At 38.8% G+C, this 13,482-nt stretch overlaps 1 protein-coding gene across 1 annotated transcript in view; it reads right to left on the reverse strand.

Moving 5' to 3' along the window:
• The window catches only part of LOC139569899 (ankyrin-3-like), a 195,762-nt gene that overhangs the window by 79,856 nt on the left and 102,424 nt on the right, over positions 1-13,482 (reverse strand). Inside the window, exon 5 of the mRNA XM_071391224.1 lies at positions 11,027-11,125. Within this exon, the coding sequence (XP_071247325.1) occupies positions 11,027-11,125 (99 nt within the window). The remainder of the gene's footprint in view (positions 1-11,026; positions 11,126-13,482) is intronic.

Raw genomic sequence — 13,482 nt, forward strand, 5'->3', positions numbered from 1 at the left:
CCCCCCCCCATAGTTTAATATCACTATTATACAGCCCCATGGTTTAATATCACTATTATACAGCACCATGGTTTAATATCACTGGTGTACAGCCCCCCCCCCCCCCCCCATAGTTTAATATCACTATTATACAGCCCCATGGTTTAATATCACTATTATACAGCCCCCATGGTTTAATATCACTATTATACAGCCCCATGGTTTAATATCAATATTATACAGCACCATGGTTTAATATCACTAGTATACAGTCCCCCATTGTTTAATATGACTAGTATACAGCCCCATGGTTTAATATCACTAGTATACAGCCCCATGGTTTAATATCACTATTATACAGCCCCCATGGTTTAATATCACTAGTATACAGCCCCATGGTTTAATATCACTAGTATACAGCCCCCATAGTTTAATATCACTATTATACAGCCCCATGGTTTAATATCACTATTATACAGCCCCCCCCATAGTTTAATATCACTAGTATACAGCCCCATGGTTTAATATCACTATTATACAGCCCCCATGGTTTAATATCACTAGTATACAGCCCCATAGTTTAATATCACTATTATACAGCCCCCATGGTTTAATATCACTATTATACAGCCCCCATGGTTTAATATCACTACTAAACAGCACCATGGTTTAATATCACTAGTATACAGCCCCATGGTTTAATATCACTATTATACAGCCCCCATAGTTTAATATCACTAGTATACAGCCCCATAGTTTAATATCACTATTATACAGCCCCCATGGTTTAATATCACTATTATACAGCCCCCATGGTTTAATATCACTACTAAACAGCACCATGGTTTAATATCACTAGTATACAGCCCCATGGTTTAATATCACTATTATACAGCCCCCATAGTTTAATATCACTAGTATACAGCCCCATAGTTTAATATCACTAGTATACAGCCCCCATAGTTTAATATCACTATTATACAGCCCCATGGTTTAATATCACTACTATACACCACCATAGTTTAATATCACTACTATACAGCACCATGGTTTAATATCACTATTATACAGCCCCCATAGTTTAATATCACTAGTATACAGCCCCATAGTTTAATATCACTATTATACAGCCCCCATGGTTTAATATCACTATTATACAGCCCCCATGGTTTAATATCACTACTAAACAGCACCATGGTTTAATATCACTAGTATACAGCCCCATGGTTTAATATCACTATTATACAGCCCCCATAGTTTAATATCACTAGTATACAGCCCCATAGTTTAATATCACTATTATACAGCCCCCATGGTTTAATATCACTATTATACAGCCCCCATGGTTTAATATCACTACTAAACAGCACCATGGTTTAATATCACTAGTATACAGCCCCATGGTTTAATATCACTATTATACAGCCCCCATAGTTTAATATCACTAGTATACAGCCCCATAGTTTAATATCACTAGTATACAGCCCCCATAGTTTAATATCACTAGTATACAGCACCATATTTTAATATCACTATTATACAGCCTCATGGTTTAATATCACTATTATACAGCACCACCATAGTTTAATATCACTATTATACAGCCCACATGGTTTAATATCACTATTATACAGCCCCATGGTTTAATATCACTGGTATACAGCCCCCCCCCCCCCCCCCCCCCCCATAGTTTAATATCACTATTATACAGCCCCATGGTTTAATATCACTATTATACAGCACCATGGTTTAATATCACTGGTATACAGCCCCCCCCCCCCCCCCCATAGTTTAATATCACTATTATACAGCCCCATGGTTTAATATCACTATTATACAGCCCCCATGGTTTAATATCACTATTATACAGCCCCATGGTTTAATATCACTAGTATACAGCCCCATGGTTTAATATCACTAGTATACAGCCCCATGGTTTAATATCACTAGTATACAGCACCATATTTTAATATCACTATTATACAGCCTCATGGTTTAATATCACTATTATACAGCACCACCATAGTTTAATATCACTATTATACAGCCCACATGGTTTAATATCACTATTATACAGCCCCATGGTTTAATATCACTGGTATACAGTCCCCCATTGTTTAATATGACTAGTATACAGCCCCATGGTTTAATATCACTAGTATACAGCCCCATGGTTTAATATCACTATTATACAGCCCCCATGGTTTAATATCACTAGTATACAGCCCCATGGTTTAATATCACTAGTATACAGCCCCCATGGTTTAATATCACTATTATACAGCCCCATGGTTTAATATCACTATTATACAGCCCCCCCCATAGTTTAATATCACTAGTATACAGCCCCATGGTTTAATATCACTATTATACAGCCCCCATGGTTTAATATCACTAGTATACAGCCCCATAGTTTAATATCACTATTATACAGCCCCCATGGTTTAATATCACTATTATACAGCCCCCATGGTTTAATATCACTACTAAACAGCACCATGGTTTAATATCACTAGTATACAGCCCCATGGTTTAATATCACTATTATACAGCCCCCATAGTTTAATATCACTAGTATACAGCCCCATAGTTTAATATCACTATTATACAGCCCCCATGGTTTAATATCACTATTATACAGCCCCCATGGTTTAATATCACTACTAAACAGCACCATGGTTTAATATCACTAGTATACAGCCCCATGGTTTAATATCACTATTATACAGCCCCCATAGTTTAATATCACTAGTATACAGCCCCATAGTTTAATATCACTAGTATACAGCCCCCATAGTTTAATATCACTATTATACAGCCCCATGGTTTAATATCACTACTATACACCACCATAGTTTAATATCACTACTATACAGCACCATGGTTTAATATCACTATTATACAGCCCCCATAGTTTAATATCACTAGTATACAGCCCCATAGTTTAATATCACTATTATACAGCCCCCATGGTTTAATATCACTATTATACAGCCCCCATGGTTTAATATCACTACTAAACAGCACCATGGTTTAATATCACTAGTATACAGCCCCATGGTTTAATATCACTATTATACAGCCCCCATAGTTTAATATCACTAGTATACAGCCCCATAGTTTAATATCACTATTATACAGCCCCATGGTTTAATATCACTAGTATACAGCCCCATGGTTTAATATCACTATTATACAGCCCACATGGTTTAATATCACTAGTATACAGCCCCATGGTTTAATATCACTATTATACAGCCCCATGGTTTAATATCACTACTATACAGCCCCATGGTTTAATATCACTATTATACAGCCCCATGGTTTAATATCACTATTATACAGCCCCATGGTTTAATATCACTATTATACAGCCCCATGGTTTAATATCACTACTATACAGCCCCATGGTTTAATATCACTATTATACAGCCCCATGGTTTAATATCACTAGTATACAGCCCCCCCCATAGTTTAATATCACTAGTATACAGCCCCCCATAGTTTAATATCACTATTATACAGCCTCCATGGTTTAATATCACTATTATACAGCTCCATGGTTTAATATCACTATTATACAGCCCCATGGTTTAATATCACTATTATACAGCCCCCATGGTTTAATATCACTAGTATACAGCCCCATGGTTTAATATCACTATTATACAGCCCCATGGTTTAATATCACTATTATACAGCCATGACATGGTTTAATATCACTATTATACAGCCCCCATGGTTTAATATCACTATTATACAGCACCACCATAGTTTAATATCACTATTATACAGCCCCATGGTTTAATATCACTATTATACAGCCCCATGGTTTAATATCACTATTATACAGCACCACCATAGTTTAATATCACTATTATACAGCCCCATGGTTTAATATCACTAGTATACAGCCCCCCCCCATGGTTTAATATCACTATTATACAGCCCCATGGTTTAATATCACTAGTATACAGCCCCATGGTTTAATATCACTAGTATACAGCCCCATGGTTTAATATCACTAGTATACAGCACCATATTTTAATATCACTATTATACAGCCTCATGGTTTAATATCACTATTATACAGCACCACCATAGTTTAATATCACTATTATACAGCCCACATGGTTTAATATCACTATTATACAGCCCCATGGTTTAATATCACTGGTATACAGCCCCCCCCCCCCCCCCCCCCCATAGTTTAATATCACTATTATACAGCCCCATGGTTTAATATCACTATTATACAGCACCATGGTTTAATATCACTGGTGTACAGCCCCCCCCCCCCCCCCCATAGTTTAATATCACTATTATACAGCCCCATGGTTTAATATCACTATTATACAGCCCCCATGGTTTAATATCACTATTATACAGCCCCATGGTTTAATATCACTATTATACAGCACCATGGTTTAATATCACTAGTATACAGTCCCCCATTGTTTAATATGACTAGTATACAGCCCCATGGTTTAATATCACTAGTATACAGCCCCATGGTTTAATATCACTATTATACAGCCCCCATGGTTTAATATCACTAGTATACAGCCCCATGGTTTAATATCACTAGTATACAGCCCCCATGGTTTAATATCACTATTATACAGCCCCATGGTTTAATATCACTATTATACAGCCCCCCCCATAGTTTAATATCACTAGTATACAGCCCCATGGTTTAATATCACTATTATACAGCCCCCATGGTTTAATATCACTAGTATACAGCCCCATAGTTTAATATCACTATTATACAGCCCCCATGGTTTAATATCACTATTATACAGCCCCCATGGTTTAATATCACTACTAAACAGCACCATGGTTTAATATCACTAGTATACAGCCCCATGGTTTAATATCACTATTATACAGCCCCCATAGTTTAATATCACTAGTATACATCCCCATAGTTTAATATCACTATTATACAGCCCCCATGGTTTAATATCACTATTATACAGCCCCCATGGTTTAATATCACTACTAAACAGCACCATGGTTTAATATCACTAGTATACAGCCCCATGGTTTAATATCACTATTATACAGCCCCCATAGTTTAATATCACTAGTATACAGCCCCATAGTTTAATATCACTAGTATACAGCCCCCATAGTTTAATATCACTATTATACAGCCCCATGGTTTAATATCACTACTATACACCACCATAGTTTAATATCACTACTATACAGCACCATGGTTTAATATCACTATTATACAGCCCCCATAGTTTAATATCACTAGTATACAGCCCCATAGTTTAATATCACTATTATACAGCCCCCATGGTTTAATATCACTATTATACAGCCCCCATGGTTTAATATCACTACTAAACAGCACCATGGTTTAATATCACTAGTATACAGCCCCATGGTTTAATATCACTATTATACAGCCCCCATAGTTTAATATCACTAGTATACAGCCCCATAGTTTAATATCACTATTATACAGCCCCATGGTTTAATATCACTAGTATACAGCCCCATGGTTTAATATCACTATTATACAGCCCACATGGTTTAATATCACTAGTATACAGCCCCATGGTTTAATATCACTATTATACAGCCCCATGGTTTAATATCACTACTATACAGCCCCATGGTTTAATATCACTATTATACAGCCCCATGGTTTAATATCACTATTATACAGCCCCATGGTTTAATATCACTATTATACAGCCCCATGGTTTAATATCACTACTATACAGCCCCATGGTTTAATATCACTATTATACAGCCCCATGGTTTAATATCACTAGTATACAGCCCCCCCCATAGTTTAATATCACTAGTATACAGCCCCCCATAGTTTAATATCACTATTATACAGCCTCCATGGTTTAATATCACTATTATACAGCCCCATGGTTTAATATCACTATTATACAGCCCCATGGTTTAATATCACTATTATACAGCCCCCATGGTTTAATATCACTAGTATACAGCCCCATGGTTTAATATCACTATTATACAGCCCCATGGTTTAATATCACTATTATACAGCCATGACATGGTTTAATATCACTATTATACAGCCCCCATGGTTTAATATCACTATTATACAGCACCACCATAGTTTAATATCACTATTATACAGCCCCATGGTTTAATATCACTATTATACAGCCCCATGGTTTAATATCACTATTATACAGCACCACCATAGTTTAATATCACTATTATACAGCCCCATGGTTTAATATCACTAGTATACAGCCCCCCCCCATGGTTTAATATCACTATTATACAGCCCCATGGTTTAATATCACTAGTATACAGCCCCATGGTTTAATATCACTAGTATACAGCCCCATGGTTTAATATCACTAGTATACAGCACCATATTTTAATATCACTATTATACAGCCTCATGGTTTAATATCACTATTATACAGCACCACCATAGTTTAATATCACTATTATACAGCCCACATGGTTTAATATCACTATTATACAGCCCCATGGTTTAATATCACTGGTATACAGCCCCCCCCCCCCCCCCCATAGTTTAATATCACTATTATACAGCCCCATGGTTTAATATCACTATTATACAGCACCATGGTTTAATATCACTGGTGTACAGCCCCCCCCCCCCCCCCCCCCCCCCATAGTTTAATATCACTATTATACAGCCCCATGGTTTAATATCACTATTATACAGCCCCCATGGTTTAATATCACTATTATACAGCCCCATGGTTTAATATCACTATTATACAGCACCATGGTTTAATATCACTAGTATACAGTCCCCCATTGTTTAATATGACCAGTATACAGCCCCATGGTTTAATATCACTAGTATACAGCCCCATGGTTTAATATCACTATTATACAGCCCCCATGGTTTAATATCACTAGTATACAGCCCCATGGTTTAATATCACTAGTATACAGCCCCCATAGTTTAATATCACTATTATACAGCCCCATGGTTTAATATCACTATTATACAGCCCCCCCCATAGTTTAATATCACTAGTATACAGCCCCATGGTTTAATATCACTATTATACAGCCCCCATGGTTTAATATCACTAGTATACAGCCCCATAGTTTAATATCACTATTATACAGCCCCCATGGTTTAATATCACTATTATACAGCCCCCATGGTTTAATATCACTACTAAACAGCACCATGGTTTAATATCACTAGTATACAGCCCCATGGTTTAATATCACTATTATACAGCCCCCATAGTTTAATATCACTAGTATACAGCCCCATAGTTTAATATCACTATTATACAGCCCCCATGGTTTAATATCACTATTATACAGCCCCCATGGTTTAATATCACTACTAAACAGCACCATGGTTTAATATCACTAGTATACAGCCCCATGGTTTAATATCACTATTATACAGCCCCCATAGTTTAATATCACTAGTATACAGCCCCATAGTTTAATATCACTAGTATACAGCCCCCATAGTTTAATATCACTATTATACAGCCCCATGGTTTAATATCACTACTATACACCACCATAGTTTAATATCACTACTATACAGCACCATGGTTTAATATCACTATTATACAGCCCCCATAGTTTAATATCACTAGTATACAGCCCCATAGTTTAATATCACTATTATACAGCCCCCATGGTTTAATATCACTATTATACAGCCCCCATGGTTTAATATCACTACTAAACAGCACCATGGTTTAATATCACTAGTATACAGCCCCATGGTTTAATATCACTATTATACAGCCCCCATAGTTTAATATCACTAGTATACAGCCCCATAGTTTAATATCACTATTATACAGCCCCCATGGTTTAATATCACTATTATACAGCCCCCATGGTTTAATATCACTACTAAACAGCACCATGGTTTAATATCACTAGTATACAGCCCCATGGTTTAATATCACTATTATACAGCCCCCATAGTTTAATATCACTAGTATACAGCCCCATAGTTTAATATCACTAGTATACAGCCCCCATAGTTTAATATCACTAGTATACAGCACAATATTTTAATATCACTATTATACAGCCTCATGGTTTAATATCACTATTATACAGCACCACCATAGTTTAATATCACTATTATACAGCCCACATGGTTTAATATCACTATTATACAGCCCCATGGTTTAATATCACTGGTATACAGCCCCCCCCCCCCCCATAGTTTAATATCACTATTATACAGCCCCATGGTTTAATATCACTATTATACAGCACCATGGTTTAATATCACTGGTATACAGCCCCCCCCCCCCCCCCCCATAGTTTAATATCACTATTATACAGCCCCATGGTTTAATATCACTATTATACAGCCCCCATGGTTTAATATCACTATTATACAGCCCCATGGTTTAATATCACTATTATACAGCACCATGGTTTAATATCACTAGTATACAGTCCCCCATTGTTTAATATGACTAGTATACAGCCCCATGGTTTAATATCACTAGTATACAGCCCCATGGTTTAATATCACTATTATACAGCCCCCATGGTTTAATATCACTAGTATACAGCCCCATGGTTTAATATCACTAGTATACAGCCCCCATGGTTTAATATCACTATTATACAGCCCCATGGTTTAATATCACTATTATACAGCCCCCCCCATAGTTTAATATCACTAGTATACAGCCCCATGGTTTAATATCACTATTATACAGCCCCCATGGTTTAATATCACTAGTATACAGCCCCATAGTTTAATATCACTATTATACAGCCCCCATGGTTTAATATCACTATTATACAGCCCCCATGGTTTAATATCACTACTAAACAGCACCATGGTTTAATATCACTAGTATACAGCCCCATGGTTTAATATCACTATTATACAGCCCCCATAGTTTAATATCACTAGTATACAGCCCCATAGTTTAATATCACTATTATACAGCCCCCATGGTTTAATATCACTATTATACAGCCCCCATGGTTTAATATCACTACTAAACAGCACCATGGTTTAATATCACTAGTATACAGCCCCATGGTTTAATATCACTATTATACAGCCCCCATAGTTTAATATCACTAGTATACAGCCCCATAGTTTAATATCACTAGTATACAGCCCCCATAGTTTAATATCACTATTATACAGCCCCATGGTTTAATATCACTACTATACACCACCATAGTTTAATATCACTACTATACAGCACCATGGTTTAATATCACTATTATACAGCCCCCATAGTTTAATATCACTAGTATACAGCCCCATAGTTTAATATCACTATTATACAGCCCCCATGGTTTAATATCACTATTATACAGCCCCCATGGTTTAATATCACTACTAAACAGCACCATGGTTTAATATCACTAGTATACAGCCCCATGGTTTAATATCACTATTATACAGCCCCCATAGTTTAATATCACTAGTATACAGCCCCATAGTTTAATATCACTATTATACAGCCCCCATGGTTTAATATCACTATTATACAGCCCCCATGGTTTAATATCACTACTAAACAGCACCATGGTTTAATATCACTAGTATACAGCCCCATGGTTTAATATCACTATTATACAGCCCCCATAGTTTAATATCACTAGTATACAGCCCCATAGTTTAATATCACTAGTATACAGCCCCCATAGTTTAATATCACTAGTATACAGCCCCATGGTTTAATATCACTACTATACACCACCATAGTTTAATATCACTACTATACAGCACCATGGTTTAATATCACTATTATACAGCCCCCATAGTTTAATATCACTAGTATACAGCCCCATAGTTTAATATCACTAGTATACAGCCCCATGGTTTAATATCACTATTATACAGCCACCATGGTTTAATATCACTATTATACAGCCCCCATGGTTTAATATCACTACTATACAGCCCCATGGTTTAATATCACTATTATACAGCCCCCATGGTTTAATATCACTATTATACAGCCACCATGGTTTAATATCACTAGTATACAGCCCCCATAGTTTAATATCACTATTATACAGCCCCCATGGTTTAATATCACTACTAAACAGCACCATGGTTTAATATCACTATTATACAGCCCCCATGGTTTAATATCACTACTAAACAGCACCATGGTTTAATATCACTAGTATACAGCCCCATAGTTTAATATCACTATTATACAGCACCATGGTTTAATATCACTACTATACAGCCCCCATGGTTTAATATCACTACTATACAGCCCCCATGGTTTAATATCACTACTATACAGCAACATGGTTTAATATCACTACTATACAGCCTCCATGGTTTATTATCACTATTATACAGCCCCATGGTTTAATATCACTATTATACAGCCCCATGGTTTAATATCACTATTATACAGCCCCATAGTTTAATATCACTATTATACAGCCCCATAGTTTAATATCACTACTATACAGCCCCATGGTTTAATATCACTATTATACAGCCCTGTGGTTTAATATCACTATTATACAGCCCCCATGGTTTAATATCACTATTATACAGCCCCCATGGTTTAATATCACTATTAAACAGCCCCATGGTTTAATATCACTAGTATACAGTCCCCCATTGTTTAATATGACTAGTATACAGCCCCATGGTTTAATATCACTATTATACAGCCCCATGGTTTAATATCACTATTATACAGCCCCCATGGTTTAATATCACTAGTATACAGCCCCATGGTTTAATATCACTAGTATACAGCCCTATACAGCCCCATGGTTTAATATCACTATTATACAGCCCCCATGGTTTAATATCACTATTATACAGCACCATGGTTTAATATCACTACTATACAGCCCCCCATGGTTTAATATCACTATTATACAGCAACATGGTTTAATATCACTAGTATACAGCCCCCATGGTTTAATATCACTACTATACAGCCCCCCATTGTTTAATATCACTATTATACATCCCCATGGTTTAATATCACTATTATACAGCCCCCATGCCCTGTGTGGAGATATGAGTTAGTATGAAGAAGAGTGGAGGGATACTGACCTCTGTAGCGATGCCCTGGGTGGAGCCGTGGTCCAGCAGGTATCTGACCACCTTCTGATGATTCTCCTGAGCAGCCATGTACAGAGGAGTGAAGCCATTCTACAGGAGACACACATATACGGTCGGCTATGAAAAGCCAACTGAGATTTATTCCTGATTATTATTTGACCATGCTTGTCATTTATGGAAATTTTGAAAATCTTGGCTCTCTCTAATTTTCTCCTTCTCTCTTTCTTTCTCTCGGAGGACCTGGGCCCTAGGACCATGCGTCGGGACTGCCGCCCGTGGTGACTCCTTGCTGTCCCCAGTCCGCCTGGCCTTGCTGCTATTCCAGTTTCAGCTGTTCTGCCTGCGGTTATGGAACCGCTACCTGTCCCAGACCTGTTGTTTTTCAACTCTTGATGATCGGCTATGAAAAGCCAACTGAAAATTATTCATGATTATTATTTGACCATGCTTGTCACTTATGAACATTTTTGAACATCTTGGCATAGTTCTGTTATAATCTCCACCCGGCACAGCCAGAAGAGGACTGGCCACCCCTCATAGCCTGGTTCCTCTCTAGGTTTCTTCCTAGGTTTTGGCCTTTCTAGGGAGTTTTTCCTAGCCACCGTGCTTCTACACCTGCATTACTAGCTGTTTGGGGTTTTAGGCTGGGTGTCTGTACAGCACTTCGAGATATTAGCTGATGTACGAAGGGCTATATAAAATAAAATTGATTGAAATTGATTGATATACAGACAATACAGCCATTATTATAGTAATACAGACAATACAGCCATTATTATAGTACACTATTATAGTAATACAGAAAATACAGCCATTACTACAGTACATTGTTATAGTAATACAGACAATACAGACATTATTATAGTAATACAGACAATACAGACATTATTACACTACATTATTATAGTAATACAGACAATACAGCCATGTACAGAGGAGTGAATCCATTCTACAGGAGACACACAGATACAGACAATACAGCCATTACTACAGTACATTATTATAGTAATGCAGACAATACAGCCATTATTATAGTAATACAGACAATACAGCCATTACTACAGTACATTATTATTGTAAAGGTTTTCTTCCAGGGGTGAAGGAGAGGACCAAAGTGCAGCGCGGCTAGTGTTAAACATGTTTAATGAAGAACAAGTGAACACTACAAACAACTTACAAAATAACAAACGTGCAAAACCGATACAGACCTATCTGGTGCAGAACACAAACACAGAGACAGGTAACAAACACCCACAAACTCCCAACACAAAACAAGCCTCCTATAAATGAGTCTCAATCAGAGACAACGACTACCATCTGCCTCTGATTGAGAACCCACACTAGGCTGACAGAAACAGACAAACTAGACACACAACATAGAATTCCCACCCAGCTCACGTCCTGACCAACTAAACACATACAAAACAAGAGAAAACAGGTCAGGAACGTGACAGAACCCCCCCCTCAAGGTGCGAACTCCGGGCGCACCCCTAAAAACTCAAGGGGAGGGTCTGGGTGGGCATCTGTCTGCGGTGGCGGCTCCGGCGGTGGACGAGGACACCACTCCACCATTGTCTTTGTCCCCCTCCTTAGCGTCCTTTGAGTGGCGACCCTCGCCCCCGACCATGGTCCAGGAACCTTCACTAAGGCCCCTCCTACATAGAGGAGACAGCTCAGGACAGAGAGGTAGCTCAGGACAGAGAGGTAGCTCAGGACAGAGAGGTAGCTCCGGACAGAGAGGTAGCTCCGGACAGAGAGGTAGCTCCGGACAGAGAGGTAGCTCCGGACAGAGGGCCAACTCTGTACTAATGGCAGCTCCGGACTGGGTGGCAGCTCCGGACTGGGTGGCAGCTCCGGACTGAGTGGCAGCTCATGACTGGGTGGCAGCTCATGACTGGGTGGCAGCTCATGACTGAGGGGCAGCTCATGACTGTAGGGCAGCTCATGACTGTAGGGCAGCTCATGACTGTAGGGCAGCTCATGACTGTAGGGCAGCTCATGACTGTAGGGCAGCTCATGACTGTAGGGCAGCTCATGACTGTAGGGCAGCTCATGACTGTAGGGCAGCTCATGACTGTAGGGCAGCTCATGACTGAAGGGCAGCTCATGACTGAAGGGCAGCTCATGACTGAAGGGCAGCTCATGACTGAAGGGCAGCTCATGACTGAAGGGCAGCTCATGACTGTAGGGCAGCTCCTGACTGGCTGGCGGCTCTGGCAGCTCCTGACTGGCTGGCGGCTCTGGCGGCTCCTGACTGGCTGGCGGCTCTGGCGGCTGCTGACTGGCTGGCGGCTCTGGCGGCTCCTGACTGGCTGGCGGCTCTGGCGGCTCCTGACTGGCTGGCGGCTCTGGCGGCTCCTGACTGGCTGGCGGCTCTGGCGGCTCCTGACTGGCTGGCGGCTCTGGCGGCTCCTGACTGGCTGGCGGCTCTGGCGGCTCCTGACTGG

This window comes from Salvelinus alpinus, chromosome 3 (genome assembly GCF_045679555.1).
Source record: "Salvelinus alpinus chromosome 3, SLU_Salpinus.1, whole genome shotgun sequence".
Lineage (NCBI taxonomy): Eukaryota > Metazoa > Chordata > Actinopteri > Salmoniformes > Salmonidae > Salvelinus > Salvelinus alpinus.